Below are 19,744 nucleotides of genomic sequence, written 5' to 3'. Positions count from 1 at the left end.
TTGCAGACCACTGTGGACAAGAGTAGAGGTGGAAAGATCTAATTTATAGTAAAAGCATTTCATTAATCTATCATCGTATTTGCAGGTCCGAGGAAAAAATGGCCTCCTAAACATTTAATGCAATTTTGTGTCATTTTACATGTTAGCAGAATTTTTTTAATATCACACAAATTACCAAAAATGACAGGCTAAGAATGGACAGAGATAGGCCTATGTGTTCATCTTATTATATTTATCCAATGCCAAATCAGTGTGTCTTGTTTGCAACGAAACTGTCCTTATTTCCAAATAATTAAATCTGAGACGTCCTTAGCAATCTGAGTACCTTTCCACCCCAGACAGAGTAGGCCTACCGATGCAGAAAAATGTGAACTTTACCTGCTGGCTACTCTTCTTCTGTGGCTTAACCCAACGAGAGAAGGTCACAAGTGTTTCCCTAAAAGCTGTCTGGGTTTAAACATCTATTGTACAGAAAGTGAATAGCTTAATAAATTGATAGAGACAGAATTTGATTACTTCCTAAGCAAAGTACATTTTTTTGTCTCCTCAGCAATAGAGTGAATGTCGAAGAAACTAAACAATGATATCCCCATATGCATCAGAATCACGTCTTTCCCAGGTATTTTACAGCTTGTTTCTAGCATAAAGCACTATTATAGATCACTTTATATCATTGGATCCGTTTTATTTTATTCAAAATCTTAAGCTAACATTGAGTAGGCCTGTGCTTTGTGCCAATTTTTTAAATAAATGGTAGACCTATGGCATACCCTCTCATACCCCCTCAATCCGAGTCTTAGTTTTAACTTAACAGCCCTTCACTGACGCGGAGGTAGTCTATTTAAAGAGTGCGGGGTGGGTGGAGGAATTCACTGACAAATCTATGGATATATCATAATGGGCAAGAAACGCATTGCTTTTAATAAAATCAATTCTAATCGTAGCAAGCTATCAAAGTTGACCTCTAGTCCTCCTTCTCCTCTTCGCGCTCTCCTTTTCAAACTGAAATAAACATAAGCTATAGGCGAGACCACACGCAAGATACTGCATTTTTGGGACTAGGCCTAATACATAAAAACATTCGGGAAAAAGCCTTTGACTCTCCTCCTGGACTGCCATCGTAGGTACAGCCATTGGTTAGGCAGCACACAAAGTGTTTGATCAGAAAGAGCAGAGTAGGGCGGGGCTCAGAATCGGAATATTCATTGCAGTGTGTAGTGTATCCTATTGTATTTACACCGTCCCAGCAGATATCTTAGAAATATAACTTTGCTCTGTGCTTCTCCGAGCATGCACTTTGTAGCCTATGGATAATTTGATTGAGACCACACTAAAGAGCCTGAAGGCGCACTTGATATTGCTTGCCCAGCGGAGAATCAGATTATGGGTGGCATCGGGCACACATCGATATATATCCCAATAAGCAACTCATTCTAAAACACTGAGAAATATTGAAATTTCATCAATTACAAATTACATGACCCTCCCCTGGACTAGATTAACAAAATACTAAACCCTCCCCTTTCTGTAAATTTCGATCCATCCCTTATAAACTAGTGTGCGTTTAAAAGTTACACCTCTTTACCGCCAGCCGAAAATAGATCCCCAGAACTTGTCACAACATATATTTTTCAGAGCTGATCTGTTTGGTCAAAAGACCAGGCATATAGTTCCAGACACTTGTAGAATCAATGCCAATCCACGCATTGAAGCTGTTCTGGCGGCTCGCGGTGGCCCAACGCCCTATTAAGACACTTTATGCTGGTGTTTCCTTTATTTTGGCAGTTACCTGTTTATCCAGGTCTTTACCTTGATGTTTAATTTCTATAAAACCTCACCTCTCCTGAAATACTAAGGCTTACAAGTTGTGGTTTGACTGCTACTGATACCGATATCAAGTATATCCTTATATACAGTCATTATTTTTGGTGTATTCTATCCTGCCTTTACCCTGCTGAACGCTTACAAGATGCAGTCTGAATCCCCTGCCCTCTATAAACTCAGGATTGTACCTGAGCTACCATTAGATTACCACAACCCACCGTAACCTCGACTACTCCCAAGTTCAATCTATCTGCTTTCTTCTCGTTTCTTCTTTCTATCCTACTATGCTCTCTAAGACCGAGGAGAGGATACAAGGAGAGGTAAGGCTAACGTGTTCTGCTCTTCAACTCTCCCTTGTCTTCATCTTCCAAATATCATCTCGTTCGCTCTCGTCCATCCATACCGCTCACCTCCATCCGTTCAGCAGTGCTTCAGGGATCAGAAACATTGTTTTCCCCCCAAACAATTGTAATTCATTTAGCATGTTCAGAGTAACTCGGCATGCTGTCCAGCAACCATTGTTTCTATTGTTTTTAATGAAGTTACTACTTTATAATTTCATGTTCTCCCATAAGCTTACTTAGTGTCATGCACCTTACCCAGCCAATAACTCATTCCATGTACTACCATACAGTGTAAGGCGCTTTGAGATGTGGAGAAGTAAGTAAATTGTCAGGCCATCTGTCCGTAAATTATAAGGTATGATCTTTGCCTGCTCTGCCTTTCTAAAGGACCTTGTTGTTGTTGTCTTCTTCACAGCAAATCCGCAAGCTGAGACGCGAGCTGGAGAACTCCCAGGAAAAAGTGGCCAACCTGACCACCCAGCTGTCTGCCAACGTATGTAGAACAGGCTTCTCACCTTTTAACCTCTGAGCTTCTATATGGTGGCCATATTTGTTTCTGCCGTTATCTAGTCTCCAGTCAACAGGTGCAAAGTCTCGCACCGGTATGTAGCCTAAGTCTGGCCAAATCAAAACAATGGTACTGTATGCTACTCCTTTATTGTTGGCTAAATGGCAAAGAAGTTGGCTAAGGCGGTCTGGCTACCAGACAATCTATATGGCTGACTAATGAACAAACTGACACACCTTTGTTCTATCACGATTCTATTATGTTCTACCATGATTGTATTTTGATTGATTGTGAGAGTCTCTGTTAACAGCAGTCTCATATACCATGGTAGCAGGATCCATTTGTTTGTTTTCAATATAAAAACAAATGTCTTTATGTCTGTGTTGGGACATATGATTGATGGGAGCTGAATGAGACTGAATCCAAGTCTGTTAAGAGTCATCTAATAATATGAATTAACCTGTCTCTGGGTGCAAGACATTGTGATGAGGTCTTTAACGCACAAACCAACACAAAAACCATGTCAGACAAATTTCGATATTTTTATGAAGATATTTAAAGCGCCTGGATCATTAGGCATTGATTAAACTGATGTTGCGCTACGATAGGAAAGCATGCATAGTGGAGAGGGTGAGATCAGATATGATGCTGGCTTTGATAGATTTATGCCCAGTGTTGAATGCATAGAACGCAATCTAACTCGCAGACCGAAATCCAATCAATGAAAATTAAGCTAAAACTAAGCTAGTATTGTTTAAATCTTGGGTCAAGAGTTTTCCCCGGTCATGTGACCTCACCAACCGTTGGATTGCTAGACGGTCACGGATCACGCTCGCCTATCCTCCCCGAGCAACCTCTCTACTTTTTGTTTCTGTCTAAAGTAACTAGACCATTAGTAGGTATCATACATATTGGAGGTACTCAGAAATACGTAAAGTATGTTTCGTATAGTTCTGAGGCCAGGCTGGGCCCACAGGGGGTAAACCAGCTGCGCTGCACCCCCAACAATCTCTTCTCTCTCCCCTGTACTGCCACAACCCCTTTTATTCTCTCTGCACTATACCTCCCCATCTGCCCCTCACCCCATCACCCTTTCCCCCCCTCCCTGCCCCTACTTCTCACACCTCAGCCTAACAATCCGGCAACTAGATGCTACATATATTTGATGTGTTACGAGAGTGAGTGACAGACTGCCATGTACTCTGTGTTCATGCTGAAAGAGACATGAAATCTTGGGAGGTGCCGACCAATCCAAAACTCTTTTCAGGAACTGCACTTGATGACTATGTTGCATGCTGTTTAAGCAAAGAAAGTCAAGTCCACTACAGTACTAACACTGTCCATTGGCAATACCCTTTAACTTGGTCTAACCCTCTAACCTGAGTGTGTTGCTGCTACTGCATGATTGATATGATATGATATATGATATGACCACAGACCTTGGTTCAGTATTAATACATGAATAAACAGTATTTATAAAACAATTCATAAAAACCTACACAGTAGGAAAAATTGTAATTTTGCTTACCCACTGGATTATTGTCTCTTTATTATGTGATAAATTGTATGATGTCGCTATTAACTGTAATTTATTATTACTGTAATTAGCTCTCTGGCCCAATGTCTGTGTGTGTGTCTAGGTTGTGTGTGTTCATGCGTGTGTGTGTACGCGTGCACATACTGAATGTGGGTGCATGCGAGGTGTGTGATCCCGGCCTAACGCCACTGTCCCTCTCTCCTCCACTGTTGGCTGTATTGACCGCTGGTTCTGGACTCTTTGCTGCCCCCTGCCTGCTGGCCGCTGACCCACACCTCTGGATGCTGGGTGTAGCAGCTAGGCCAGGTTTGTTGGACTGTCTGTTGCTTCCAGATCCCTCCTCCGTCCTTCGCTGTCGCATGACTCTCTCTCGCTCTCTCTGACCGTCCATCCCGTTCCGCAGGCTAACAGACTGACCTGGTGCTGAGGTTCCTGTTTTAGTCGCCGTGTGGCGGCGCCAGCCAGGCCTCGACACCTACCTTGAATCATGTGGATGATAGCATATATGTAGTTTTAGTTTTAAATAAGCTTCTGTACTTTACAATTGTCATGTAAAAAGTAGCCAATGTTGAGATGTAAGAGAATGTAAAGATGGTAGCCTTGTTACAAGATACATACACATACCATATAAGTTAAAACGGCTGAGGTTTATTGTTACTCTATTACATTAGAGTCACATTCACTACTATGAGGGTTCAGAACGGTCTCCCATGCTACATCAGGTTGGAGAGGCCTGTGCCCCAGTGCCATAATCCAGTCACCTCTCACTCACTCACTCACACCCCACCTTCCTCTCCTCCCTTCCTTTCATCCTCCACAGCTGTCCATCCCTTCACCCCGCCCTCCTCTCCTCCTGGCAGATGGAGAAAGCCATTTGCTTGATGTGCAGTGAGCCTGTGGTGCCTGCGGCCTCTAAACTGCAGTGACTCATCTCTGTGTTCTCTCTTTCTCTCCCTCTTTCCCCCTCTCTCTTCTCGACCCCTCTTTCTCTCTCTCTCTCTCTGAAGGCTAATTTGGTAGCAGCGTTCGAGCAGAGCCTGCAACTGATGACGTCACGTCTGCAGAGCCTGTCGGTCAGCCAGGAGCAGAAGGTACCGGTAAATGCAGCTGCATTATTCTGCCCTCTCTTACATCCTTCCACGATGGGGGGGGGGATTATTTTCCAAAACTTCAGAGAGTCCAGCTATTTCCAATCAATGTCAAATAAATGTCCATAAAATATGTTTATTATTCAGCGCTCTTTCCAGTTCACCATGATTGGTTGTAGCAAACAGAGCTTCAAGTTGTGAGAATTTCATAAAAGAATGCATCTGGAGAATTCATGTTTAACCAATAGTTTTTCAAACAAATGAACCAATTTGACTTTTGTTCTATGAGAAGGCTGAGAGCTAAGTGAGCGTAGAGTGTAGACAGAGTCTGATCTCCTCAGTGTGTTTTGACAGTCAAGGCTAACATCCTGGACCACAACATGCCCTTGAGCGTTATCCGCATGACCACCCCAAAGCCCTGGCATCGTCTAACTGTATCATCCTGTTGGAGAGCAGAGGACAAAGACTGTCAGGAGGACAGGAAATTAAATCTAGGTCAAAAGTTGACATGGTGCTAAGGTCTTGTTTTCACCAGCCACTCGGCACAATCCTTCAAGCATTCAGGTCTGAGACACCATAGACACACCATAGTCAGTCCCCCCGTGTAGGACTGCTGTCAGCTGCTCAACGGCGTACATTAGCCCAGAAGATATACAGTAGGGAGTCCTCTCTCAACATCAGTAAGATTGCAAAATTCCTGTAACTTCCGCAAAATTCCCAGGTTTTCCCAGAAATCTTGGTTCGAGGATTCTCCGATTTCCTACTTCCGGGAAGCTTCCAACCATGATTTCTGGAAAACCTGGGAATTTGGGGAAAGTTACCAGAATTCTGCAACCCTAGAGGCAACAGACAGTTGTAATGTATTGGTCCTGTTTCCTTGTAGGACTCTGAGCTGACTGATCTGAAGGAGACCATAGAGATTCTGAAGACGAAGAACACAGAGGCACAGGATATAATCCATGTGGCCCTCAGCAACCCTGACATCCCTCCTAAAGGTAGGGAGCCAACCAAGGGTCTAACGTTCTTTCAATATAATCCCTTTGACCATTCCTTCTCTTCTCCAGACCAGTTTTTCTCTGCTTCACCACCCTCACTAGCTCCTCTTGTCTCTCCAGAGCTGCAGATGAAGAGGCAGAACTCTTCCGAGAGCATCTCCAGCCTGAACAGCATCACCAGCCACTCCAGCATGGGCAGTCTGAAGGAGCAGGAGGCCAAGAAGAAGAAGAAGAGCTGGGTGAGAGCACAGAACTGTCTAAATATAATAAGGAATTAGAATCAGGATTCTAATTGGGTTTCTGGTTCTATGAGAAAACCCTCTCACTAGGGTCAGGGCAGTGGTACTGTCTTGCCAAAACGGTCTGGATTTTGGATCAATGGGATTTGATCGGCCTATTGGTGTCCAACGTTGCGAAAACCTACAATTTGAGTTCCTGGAGTTCACTATACCAAGAGTTTACCACTGGACTGGCTAGTAACAAGCAAAGTGGGTAACTTTACTTCACTCTACATGATCTAGCTAATGTATGCATTCATAAAGCATTCATAAACTCTACATACTCTACATACGCTCTACATAACATGTTTTACACAAGCTATAAACCAACAAACATTCTAAGGAGCTTATAAAATAGCAACATCATGAAGTTAGGAGATTGGCATAGAATAGGATTGCTACATTTTAGAATCCTAATTTATGTTTTGCATTGAATGGAGAGAAACCATCCAGCCACTCTCTCTGTGTCTGTGCACCTGCATGTGTGGGTTCTCTCTCTCTCTCCAAATCTGATATTAAGTATGACTCCTCTCTGATCTCTTTCTCATGCTTCCCTGCTACTGTATTTTATTCAGGTCTTTGAGGTGAGTAGTGGATATTGTAAGAGCCCCAAGTCTCCCTCCCTCCCTCCCTCCATGCACCGATGAGTCATACTTGTTAGATATTTGGAAAAGCTGTGTGGTTTTTCATCCCATATTAAACCTAGCTAGATCCACTTCATTCACTAACTGTACGTTATGGAAGCATACATTTTTATCTATACCATTTACAGTAAATATAAGGCAGATAAATGATTCAGAAATTACAAAGTAAATTGGATAATCAGATGACAACAAATGTTGTTTTCAAATTCTGTTTGGTTTAGTGTCCAGAGAAGTTTTGATTTCATGCAAAGCTAGTGTGAAAGTTAGTGAATGATGGTGACATTTTTTGCCAGAGGACAAAATAAACTTTTTGTGATATAGTCACCCCAGCCATTTTCTGTTGTTTTTGTTGTGGTACAGTAGTCCTCATATTTGACATATCATTACAAAACGTCAAACTTTTTTTTTAAAGCGTATGTATTGTTGAATCATAACTGTACAGACAGTACAGACACTTAACAAATGTGGATAATTCCTCATATAGGGTTCTACTGCGAACAAAGTGAACATAAACACAAAAGCCTTGCAAGAATCATGACCAAATGAGGAGCAACAACTCAAATCTGTACGGTCTGTACAGCGCTCGCGGCTTTTTCCACCATGGGGCAGTTCTTTTCTCTCTTCCTTCCCCCTCATTGGACAGAACTTAGTGAACATAAGTCTAGTGAACATCTCTGTCTCATCGCCAGATGCTTATTTCTATGTGCTCTGTTCCCTACAGACTAATCTGCTAGGTTATGCTCATGTTGCGTGGACTACGTCCATAGGACTGCATCCCATGACTAGTGTTCTGCAGGGTTGGGGTAAATTCCATTTAAATTCCAGTCAATTCAGGAAGTACACTGAAATTCAAAATCTATTCAATGCTTTTCAGTTAGGACAATTTGGAATTGGAATTTGGTTTACTTTTTGAGTTGACTGGAATTTTTATGAAATTTACCCCCACCCTAGATTAGCCTTGGGTTCTCACATTTACCCCGCTTCACCTCAGAATAGAGGACAACACCGGACTCACATTAACCTGCTGCACCAAAGAAAAGAGGACACCAGTATAGGGGTCGGGAGATTTGGGGATTTTGAGGACAGCGTGTTTTTTTCTTTCCTACTGGCTATATATTCAAGTGTCAAAATCAAAGCCAAGTAATGACTTCCAAATAAACACAAAAAGACCCCTGCTGTGATTTTGATGAAGAATAGCTGTACGTGTCAAATAACACCCTTTCCTCATATAGTAGTGCACTATACAGGGGAAAGTGTGCCATTTGAGACGCATCAAAGGTCGAATGCATCAACAAATACAGGGATGGAAACAGAAGTCACAAGTGTTCATTGTGGTGCGCTCTGGGTGCCCCATCAGTCTTTAATTCTCATCTCTGTTATCTATGTATTTCTCTGTATAGCTGAGGAGTTCCTTTAACAAGGCGTTCAGTAAGAAGGGGTCCAAGCTCTCTGCGTCATACGCTGACATCGAGGAGATCGCCACGCCAGACTCCTCTGCACCCTCCTCTCCTAAAATCCCCATCCACCATGTGGACAGGGATGGGGAGGGAGATGGAAATGGGGACAACCCTCCCTCCATGATGAGGTCCTCTGTCTCTGCATCTTCCTCTGGGTAAGGTCAATTCACACAACCTGATCCCCTCTGGTGCCCTTCCAGTCTGAATCATGTTTTGCTTCCATAAGAAACATAATTCAAATGGGCACCAAATGGCACGTATGAATGTCATGTAACGTTATCTCTCTTATTCATCTCTATCATACAGTTCAATGAAATTGAGGCGGTACCTGCCACCTCTTTTCAGTCTAAGCAAGGTGTGTTCTTCTCTTCTTCTCCAGACTGTGTGAAGGAGGCGAGGAGCCCCCAGGGGATGAGAAGGTGGTGACCACGCTGCGCTCGGCCCTCTGGGAGAAGGAGAGGAAGTTGACAGACATCCGCCTGGAGGCCCTTAGCTCCGCCCACCAGCTGGAACAGCTGCAGGAGGCCATGAACAACATGCAGGTGTGTGTGAGTCCTGCAACGGGTCGGACACCCACGGCTCGGCTCACGGTTCAGAATGATATTGCGTCGAAAACGTTTTAAATCAAGATATTTTTAAAATTTTTTTTTACAAACCCAGGAGCATGTTGTGTTGCAATGTGTTGCAAATTCTATCCTGTGAGCGGTGAGTCAGACATATAGGCTACCAGTCACGCACACAGTGGATCAAGGAACTTTCCATTATTTGTGTGGTGCTAAAACGTATGTTTCATCGCCCTCATTGGAGAATACATTGCCAAGTGTACTTTCCCTGGCGAGCCTAGCTCATAAAAACAATGATATAAATGTATGTTATTCAGCGGGTCACTGATCGCCTTTCGGTAGAAAGTCAATTTGGGTAGAAAAATCTGTACTGATGTCTATATCGGGTGGGGCTTGGAATTGATGTGGCGTGGGTGTGGTTCCAAACAACTGACCAGTGCAGGACTCCTGTGTGTGTGCGAGGTGTGTGAGCATGCATGTCTGTGTGTCTTGTCTTACCCAATGATGTCTACTGTAGCGTAGATATAGTTATGGTTTGTGCGGTTTGGCCTCTGACCCTGACCCCATTACGGCCCTACAGGATTCCTTCCCCTCATTAAGTAGCTATGTAAGTATACCCCTAATCCTACACTGTGTTCCTGCCTGCAGATGACAGTGGAGAACCTGAAGGCAGAGAATGACCAGTTGAAGACAGGCGGTCCCTCCACCTCTACCTCCCAGTCCTCCGGCCTGGCGTCACTGGGCACCGCCTCACCACGCCAATCTGTTGCCATGTCTCTGACCAAGACCTTCAGCATGAGTTTGGGAGAGGGCAGCCCCTCTGGTGAGGCCTGGCATCAGTAACTAGAGGAACACAGTCATCACTCAACAAGTCTTAAGACTGAATGAACTTCCATGAATTCTTAAAAAAAAGAAAATGTTTTATCTGAGACTAGGGATAATTATCATAAAGCATTTCAGCTAAATAACCCTCCTTAGCCTGCACCGTGAAAGGGTCATAACTCAGCGATAAGTAAACATACAACTGTCTAACAGAACACAAGGACACTGTGTGCCCACGTTTATGTGTTTCACATGTTAAAATTATGACATGCATGTAGGACACTCATTAGATTATTCCTTGACCCAGTGACTCTCCGGCTGACTACCACTCATACCATTTTCTCTCTCTCTCTCTCTCTCTCTCTCTCTCTCTCTCTCTCTCTCTCTCTCTCTCTCTCTCTCTCTCTGTCGAAACAGATGTGTTCCAGACAGACACCGTTAGCCTCCCCACTCACAGGGACGACACTCGTGTGAGAGTGGTGGTTCGCGTGGCCAATCTGCGCGTCTTCAAAGATGTGAGTCTATTTATACGATTCATGATTTATGTATGAGCCAGACTTGTTCAGTTCAGCTGGCCTCTACAATAAGTATGATGGTGAACCGTTTAACCTCTCCACTGCTCCTGTCCTCATTCAACAGGAGGTGAAACAACAAGACTTCTTCATCGGAACTGTGAGGGTTAACGGGAGAATGGACTGGCCTATGCTGGACTCGGCTGTTGGCCAGGCTTTTAAGGTGAGTCTCAACAGGCACCTCAACTGTGAGAAAGCATGTTTACATTCAAAAGTGGATATATTGTTGATGCAAATGTACCCTAAAAATGTTATTTGTTTAAACTTAAATGACAAGGTAGGGTGTAGGGTTCTGTGTAGGGTTATAATGTCTACAAACAGAACACACATAAATACAGGACCACTTTTCTTCTCAATTAGGACATGGTTTTCGCTAGAGTTTAATCTGTATCTGTAAGTTCTCAGTCTGCTTTTCCCCAACACCACTAATGCTCCCCTCATCTCCTCTCCCCTCCTCTGCCTCCCCTCCTCTGCTCTCCCCTGTCTCCTCTCCTTTCCCCTGTCATCTCCCATGTCTCCTCTCACCTGCCCCCACTCATCTCCTCTCCCCTGTCTTCTCGCCTCCCCTGTCTTCTCTCCTCCCCCAGGTGTACATAGCCAAGGTGGACCCCACCTCCAGCCTGGGCCTTACTACAGACTCTGTCTACAGCTACAGTATGAACCACATCAGGAGGGTGCTGGGAGGGGAGCTGCCAGAGAGCCAGCCCTCACGCTGTGTCTCCAAGGGGCCCAGCGGCATCACTGTCACACTCAAAGGTCAGTACCTGACTAGGATCATAATGGTATAATTATGAATAATGATAATTTTCTGGAAATATACCATTATTTAGGGCCGGTATGTAATACAAGGATGCCCTTTAACAAAGTATCTATTTAATGTGACGATCAAAATACTTGTTATAAAAGTAAGCTACAATCTGCAGTTTCATTTCTGATGTAGAAAAATATTGCTCTGAGGGAGAAGGTATTTGTTAATGTACTATTAACTGATTATCACAGTAAGTTAGTTTTTTCTGTGTCATTTCTTTGAGCATCGATTGGAAAAGACAGCTTGTGTTAGATATATTTAGGGTCAGCAAACAGTCAATGGACTTAATGTTCACCCCAAAGGTCATTGTAGCACATGTTTTTGGCCGTGAGTGTCACTGAGCTCAAGGAAGCAGGAGGGTCGAAGTCAGGCGCAGGAGTCACAAGTCCGTGAACACACGTCATTTTAATAAATAATCCACACGTGCCAAGAAAACAGGTAAGGTAGGGCAGAGCAACACAAATGCCCAAATAACAGCCTGCATGCAGCGTAGGGCCGCAGCCCAAAACACGCTGCCACAATACCCACAGGCAGAGGGAAAAACACCTGCACCTCAGAACAAACACAATGACGAAAAATAATCACGCACAAAGAACAAACCTACACAGAATGACTAAATAACCCTCCCCCACTAATGAACTAATACTAAACAGGTGCCAACTAAACTAGACCTGACCAACAGAAATAAGAGGATCGGTGGCAGCTAGTAGGCCGGCGACGGCGACCACCGAGCGCCTCCCGGGCGAGGAGGGGCGCCACCTTCCGTCGATGTTGTGACAGTACCCCCCCCCTTGACGCGCGCCGACGCCGGCCTCGAGGACGCCCTGGAGGGTGAGGCGCAGGGCGATCCGGATGGAGGCTGTGGAACTCCCGAATCAGCGATGGGTCCAAAATGTCCTCCACCAGTACCCAGCACCTCTCCTCCGGACCGTACCCCTCCCAGTCCACGAGGTACTGCAGGCCCCTTACCCGGCGCCTGGAGTCCAAGATGGACCGGACTGTGTACGGACCTCCTGTACCTCAGCGTCCTGCAGCGGACCAGCTACCACCGGCCTGAGGAGAGACACATGAAATGAGGGGTTAATACGATAATAAGAGGGAAGCTCTAACCTGTAACACACCTCGTTTATTCTCCTCAGGACTGTAAATAGCCCCACAAACCGCGGACCCAGTTTCCGGCAGGGCAGCCGGAGGGGCAGGTTCCGGGTCGAGAGCCAGACTCTCTCCCCCGGGGTAAACACGGGGGCCTCACTGCGGCGACGGTCTGCGCTCTCCTTCTGTCATCCCCTGGCCCGTTCAATGGATTCTTGAATGACGTTCCAGGTCTCCCTAGAGCGCTGTACCCAGTCCTCTACCGCAGGGGCCTCTGTCTGGCTCTGATGCCAGGGCACCAGGACCGGCTGGTAACCCAACACACACTGGAAAGGCGATAGGTTGGTAGAGGAGTGGCGGAGAGAGTTCTGGGCCATCTCGGCCCATGGCACGAACCTTGCCCACTCCCCTGGCCGGTCCCGGCAGTAGGACCGCAGAAACCTGCCCACATCCTGATTAATCCTCTCTACCTGCCCATTACTCTCAGGGTGGAAACCTGAGGTCAAACTGACCGAAACCCCCAATCGCTCCATAAACGCCCGCCACACCCGTGACGTGAACTGAGGACCTCGATCAGAGACGATGTCCTCAGGCACCCCGTAGTGCCGGAAGACATGGGTGAATAGAGCCTCCGCGGTCTGCAGGGACGTAGGAAGACCGGGTAAAGGGAGCAGATGGCAGGACTTAGAGAACCGATCCACAACGACCAGGATCGTGGTGTTCCCCTGAGACGGCGGGAGATCGGTGAGGAAATCCACCGACAGGTGGGACCATGGTCGCTGTGGAACGGGGAGGGGCTGTAATTTCCCTCTAGGCAGGTGCCTTGGAGCCTTACACTGGGCGCACACCGAACAGGAGGAGACATAGCGCCTCACATCTTTCACCAAGGTGGGCCACCAGTATTTCCCACTAAGACCCCGCACCGTCCGCTCAATCCCTGGGTGACCCGAGGAGGGTAACGTGTGCGCCCACCGGATCAACCGATCACGGACACAGAGCGGGACGTACTTACGACCCACAGGACCTTGAGCGGGAGTAGGTTCCGCCTGTAATGCCCACTCGATGTCCGCATCCACCTCCCAGACCACCGGTGCCACCAAGCAGGAGGCTGGAAGTATGGGAGTGGGATCGGTGGACCGTTCCTCGGTGTCATGGAGACGAGACATGGAGTGCGTCAGCCTTAGTGTTCCGGGAACCTGGGATGTACGAGATTGTAAACTGGAATCTCGTAAAGAACATCGCCCACCTGGCTTGACGAGGGTTCAGTCTCCTCGCCGCCCGGATGTACTCCAGGTTACGGTGGTCGGTCCAGATGAGAAAAGGGTGTCGTGCCCCCTCAAGCCAATGTCTCCACACCTTCAGGGCTCTTACCACAGCCAGCAACTCCCTGTCCCCCACATCATAGTTACGCTCCGCCTGGCTCAGCTTCTTAGAGAAAAAAGCACAGGGGCGAAGTTTGGGGGGCGCGCCCGAGCGCTGTGATAGCACGGCTACCACCCCAGCCTCGGACGTGTCCACCTCCACTATGAATGGCAAAGAGGGATCCGGGTGCTCCAGCACTGGAGCATCGGTAAACAGAGCCTTCAGCCGACTAAAAGCCCTGTCCGCCTCCGCTGACCACCGAAACCGCACCGGGCCCCCCTTCATCAGTGTGGTAATGGGAGCCACCACCTGCCCAAAGCCCCGGATAAACCTCTGGTAGTGATTGGCAAACCCCAAGAACCGCTGCACCTCTTTCACCGTGGTGGGAGTCGGCCAATTACGCACGGCCGAAATGTGGTCACATTCCATCACCACCCCGGATGTGGAAATGCGATACCCAAGGAAAGAGACGGCTTGTTTGGAGAACTCACATTTCTCAGCCTTGACGTATAGGTCATGCTCCAACAGTTGCCCAAGCACTTTGCGCACCAGAGACACATGCGCGGCGCCGGTGGTGGAGTAGATCAGAATGTCGTCAATGTACACCACCACACCCTGACCTAGAAGGTCCCGGAGAATCTTGTCCACAAACGATTGGAAGACGGCGGGAGCATTCTTTAACCCATACGGCATGACGAGGTACTCATAATGGCCAGATGTGGTACTAAATGCAGTTTTCCACTCGTCCCCCTCTCAGATACGCACCAAATTGTACGCGCTCCTGAGATCCAGTTATATGAAGAAGCGCGCCCCGTGAAATGACTCCACCGCCGTGGCGATGAGAGGTAGCGGGTAACTGAACCCCACCGTGATGGAATTTAGACCTCTATAGTCAATGCACGGGCGCAACCCCCCCCCCCCTCCCTTTTCTTCACAAAAAAGAAACTCGAGGAGACGGGTGATTTGGATGGCCGAATGTATCCCTGCCTCAAGGACTCAGCGATGTATGTCTCCATAGCCACTGTCTCCTCCTGAGACGGGATACACGTGACTCTGGGGAAGTGCAGCGTTCACCTGGAGGTTTATCGCACAGTCTCCTCATCGATGGGGTGGTAATTGAATCTTCTTTGCTTTACTGAAGGCGATAGCCAAATCGGCATACTCTGAGGGAATGTGCACGGTAGAGGCTTGGTCTGGACTCTCCACCGTCGTCGCACCGATGGAAACCCCTAAACATCTGCCCGAGCACTCCTTCGACCACCCCTTGAGAGCCCTCTGTTTCCACGAAATCTTACGGTTGTGAGTGGCTAGCCAGGGGATCCCTAGCACCACCGGAAATGCCAGGGAATCAATGAGAAAGAGACGGATACTCTCCTCATGACCCCCCGCATTACCATGACCAGTGGCACAGTGACCTCCCTGACCAGCCTTGACCCTAGTGGTCAACTGTCTAAGGCGTACACGGGGAAGGGTTGGTCTAACTGAACTAGGGGAATCCCTAACTTACTGGCGACCCCACGGTCCATAAAACTCCCCGCTGCGCCTGAATCGACTAGCGCCTTAAGCCGGGAGTGAGGGGAAAATTCAGGGAAGGAAACTAACACATACATGTGACTGACAGGGGGCTCTGGGTGAGACGGGTGCTGACTCACCTGAGATGTCGAAGGAGTGCTCTGCCTGCCGTCTGGACTCCCGGGCGAGCTCCTCCAGCACCGGTCGGCAGTGTGCCCTCTGCGACCACAGTGGGTGCAGGAGAGGGCTCCCCCTCCAGTCTTCCTGGCTGCAGCCCCCCCTATCTCCATAGGCGTGGGAGCAGGAGGGCTAGGAGGTGGAACGAGCAGGGCCCAGTTCGGACGCCCGCGGGCGGCCAGCAGGTTGTCCAGTCGGATGGACAGATCTATCAGCTGGTCCCCAGGGTGCTAGTGGTGTCCCGACAAGCTAACTCCCGGCGGACGTCCTCCCTCAAAGTACAACGGTAGTGATCTATCAGGGCCCTCTCTTTCCACTCATTCCAGGACCCTCCATGTGTCCAGGAGACACAAGTCCGTGAACACACGTAATTTTAATAAATAATCCACACGTGCCAAGAAAACAGGTAAGGTAGGGCAGAGCAACACAAATGCCCAAATAACAGCCTGCATGCAGCGTAGGGCCGCAGCCCAAAACACGCTGCCACAAAACCCACAGGCAGAGGGAAAAACACCTGCACCTCAGAACAAACACAATGACGAAAAATAATCACGCACAAAGAACAAACCTACACAGAACGACTAAATAACCCTCCCCCACTAATGAACTAATACTAAACAGGTGCCAACTAAACTAGACCTGACCAACAGAAAATAAAAGAGGATCGGTGGCAGCTAGTAGGCCGGCGACGACGAGCGCCGAGCGCCGCCCAGGCGAGGAGGGGCGCCTTCTTCCGTCGATGTTGTGACAGTGAGATGTTTGGTATGTTTGGTCTAACGGACATTCACCTCCTTTAGTCTGCTCTGGAATTTCTGTCCACTCTCTTCAGATCTCCTGTTCCACACTGAACAATGATGAAAGGAATGTTTTATTTAGATATATCATGATTTATGACCCATGCTGTGGACGTTAACCAGATATTTGGACTGCTTGTCATGTTCCATACTAAGATATGATGTAGAATATGAAGTAGGGTGGATGATTGGCTGTGAAGCAGGCTTGGGGTCAAATCCATTTCAATTCAGGAAGTAGACTGACATTCAAATTATGTTCAATGGTTTACTTTCTGAAGTGACTGGCATTTTAAATGGAATTGACACCAACCCTGCTGTGAAGTCTCATAAGTCCTTCTGTTTGTCTTGTTGATTCAACTCTATCGCCCCCCTGTCTCTGACCCCTGGCACCCTGTAGAGGAGAGCTGAGTCTGGGCTAAGATTTGTGGTGTCTACAGTGCCTTCAGAAAGTATTCATACCCCTTGACTTAATCCACATTTTGTTGTGTTACTGCCTGAATTCAAAATTGATTAAAAAAAAAATTATTATCACCGATCGACACACAATACCCCATAATGACAAACTCAAAACATGTTTTGACATTTATTGAAAATGAAATACAGAATAAAAATATATTTTTTTATACAAAACATACAAATGACAACATACAGACGCACCCAAACATTATTATTTTTACCTTTATTTTACCAGGTAAGTTGACTGAGAACACATTCTCATTTATAGCAACGACCTGGGGAATAGTTCATGGGAGAGGAAGGGGGACGACTGAGGCAATTGGAAGCTGGGGATGATTAGGTGGTCAGATTGGATATTTAGCCAGGACAGCGGGGTTAAAACCTCTACTCTTACGATAAGTTCCATGGGATCTTTAGTGACCACAGAGAGTCAGGTCCCCTACACAGGGCAATGTCCCCAATCACTGCCCTGGGGCATTGGGATATATATTTTTTAGACTAGAGGAAAGAGTGCCTCCTACTGGCCCTCCAACATCACTTCCAGCAGCATCTGGTCCCCCATCCAGGACCAACCCTGCTTAGCTTCAGAGGCAAGCCTCTCTGTTGCGAATGCACTTTCAACATTTAGATAATAAAGCATTTGACCTTCCCATTGTGTTACGGATGGAGGATTGGTTGATTTCTGTTTTTTAAGTATATGTTTTTTCAAGATAATTGACGAGAAATGTACCGTCCAACCCATTGGGTATCTCACTACACCCCATTATGTTTTATGCCGACAGACGGATTAAAAGTACATTTACATTGTCAGACGTATTACAATACAATCAACTTTCTAACTCTGAATGGCACTATACCTCTCCCTACTTGCTATATAAGAGAATGTGTGGCCTCCCTCCGTCCCCTAAGAGATCCAGAGGAAAACATAGAAAACAAAGATAATTCAGTCAATATCGGAAGGATCATAAATCAACATTTTGGAGTATCTTCATCCATTGTCCAACTGTTGCATTTATGAGAATTGTTTTTTAAACATTTTAACAATTTCGATGACCGTTGCTACTGGAGAGGTAAGGGCCAGGCTGAGACTGATTTGTGGTGTCTACTTCTCTCTACTCTCTACTTAAGTTCCAGAGGAAAAAACACGCTCAGACAGGCCGTTAGCAGATTAGCTTTCTTGGTTCGATGTAGTTTTTTTAGAGCACATTTCCCTAGAACAGTAGTGTACGTAGATCAATTTCAGGGTAATCCATATCAGTTAGACCCCATTTGTGTTTTGAAACCAATGAAGAGGTGCAGGCTGGGTAGGCTCTCTGTTCCACCTGGCTAAGCAGGAATGCAGTAGGCCAGGGTGGGAAAGAAGCAGGGGAGTGCAATCGAGGGTTCAGAGAAACACGATCCCGGTGCAGCTTGTGTCAGACAGCTCAGGCAGTCCGACCAAACTGGCCCAGGCCTCACACACACACACACACACACACACACACACCCTATAAATGTGGGTGGTGATATGTCACACTGTAGGGGGAGGGCATGGAGGAGGTAGGGGGGACAAGGTATGGAGAGGGATGAGGAGGAGCACATACTCCTTGCTCTTGATCTGGGAGTTATTTACAGAACATTCTTTCTGCTCTCCAAGTTGTTTATGAAGGGAGACATGTGATGCGGTAAATCGTTAAGCAGAACATTTTCATGCACGTGGGTGGACTCCCTGATTTAACTACTCCCTGGTTTAACTTCATGTACAGTATGTCTCTGTGAGCAGCTGAATGGAGGGCTGTTTGGAATGCCCTACACCCGACCAATCGTTGTACCTGACCTGTCTATGTGTTGTCAAAGACATTTTGTTTTAAATGTTTACCCATATAATTCTGGGCCAAGATGGCAGATTTTTGTCCATTCTAGTGTTCTATTTAATTCTGTGTGTTTACCCTGAACAGACAATAAAGCTTCAGAACATTAAACATTTGAACTTTGAACTCTGCGTCCTCCAGGTCTGAAGGAGAAGTGTGTGGACAGCCTGGTGTTTGAGACCCTCATCCCCAAGCCCATGACCCAACACTACATCAGCCTGCTGCTCAAGCACCGCCGCCTCATTATGTCTGGGCCCAGTGGCACTGGCAAGACCTACCTCACTTCTCGCCTGGCAGAGTACCTAGTGGACCGCAGCGGTCGAGACCTCAACGACGGCATTGTGGTCACCTTCAACATGCACCGCCAGTCTTGCAAGGTGGGGACAGGATAGTGTGTGCCATACGGTAACGGGGTTCCTCACTCCTAGTTCTGGAGAGGAGCTACGGGCTGAGCAGCTAATTATTAAAGGCCCAGTGCAGTCAAAAATGTTATTTACCTGTGTTTTAAATATATTTCCACCCTATGAGGTTGGAATAACATTGTGAAAATGATATTGGCCTTTTAGTGTAAGAGTGTAAGAGCTATTTGAAAATAAGTTAATAGACCAATAAGAAAGATATTTCCAAACCTCTCTGCCAATCAATAAATAAAATGTATTCATAAAGCCCTTTTTACATCAGTAGATGACACACAGTGCTTATACAGAATCCCAGCCTGAAAACTCAAAGAGCAAGCAATTTGGTATTTTATTAGGATCCCCATTAGCTGTTGTGAAGGCAGCAGCCACTCTTCCTGGGGTCCAAACAAAGCATGAAACATGACATAATACAGAGCATGAATAGACAAGAACAGCTCAAGGACAGAACTACATCAATTAAAAAATGGCACAAATAGCCTACATATCAATACAGACACACAATATCTAGGTCAAACGGGGGAGTGGCGTTGTGCCGTGAGGTGTCGCTTTATTTTTTTTAAACCAGGTTTGCTGTTCATTTGAGCAATATGAGATGGAAGGGAGTTCCATGCAATAATGGCTCTATATAATACTGTACGCTTT

The 19,744-nt window shown here is 46.5% G+C and overlaps 1 protein-coding gene across 11 annotated transcripts in view; it reads left to right on the top strand.

The window, feature by feature from the left end:
* Window positions 1-19,744, top strand: part of LOC106582711 (neuron navigator 1) — a 119,650-nt gene that overhangs the window by 83,847 nt on the left and 16,059 nt on the right. For 6 of the 11 annotated variants that reach the window (XM_082967354.1, XM_082967355.1, XM_082967353.1 and 3 more), the window contains 12 exons: window positions 2,121-2,144; window positions 2,584-2,661; window positions 5,221-5,310; window positions 6,185-6,296; window positions 6,417-6,535; window positions 8,619-8,830; window positions 9,055-9,217; window positions 9,887-10,061; window positions 10,478-10,575; window positions 10,700-10,795; window positions 11,220-11,388; window positions 18,825-19,060. In XM_082967354.1, the coding sequence (XP_082823480.1) occupies window positions 2,121-2,144; window positions 2,584-2,661; window positions 5,221-5,310; window positions 6,185-6,296; window positions 6,417-6,535; window positions 8,619-8,830; window positions 9,055-9,217; window positions 9,887-10,061; window positions 10,478-10,575; window positions 10,700-10,795; window positions 11,220-11,388; window positions 18,825-19,060 (1,572 nt within the window). The remainder of the gene's footprint in view (window positions 1-2,120; window positions 2,145-2,583; window positions 2,662-5,220; window positions 5,311-6,184; window positions 6,297-6,416; window positions 6,536-8,618; window positions 8,831-9,054; window positions 9,218-9,886; window positions 10,062-10,477; window positions 10,576-10,699; window positions 10,796-11,219; window positions 11,389-18,824; window positions 19,061-19,744) is intronic. The other 5 variants (XM_014166053.3, XM_082967360.1, XM_014166058.3 and 2 more) reach the window with 3 other exon arrangements.

The sequence above is a fragment of the Salmo salar genome, chromosome 22, assembly GCF_965601325.2.
Source record: "Salmo salar chromosome 22, fSalSal1, whole genome shotgun sequence".
Classification (NCBI taxonomy): domain Eukaryota; kingdom Metazoa; phylum Chordata; class Actinopteri; order Salmoniformes; family Salmonidae; genus Salmo; species Salmo salar.
This window is presented reverse-complemented; position numbering and strand designations above follow the sequence as displayed.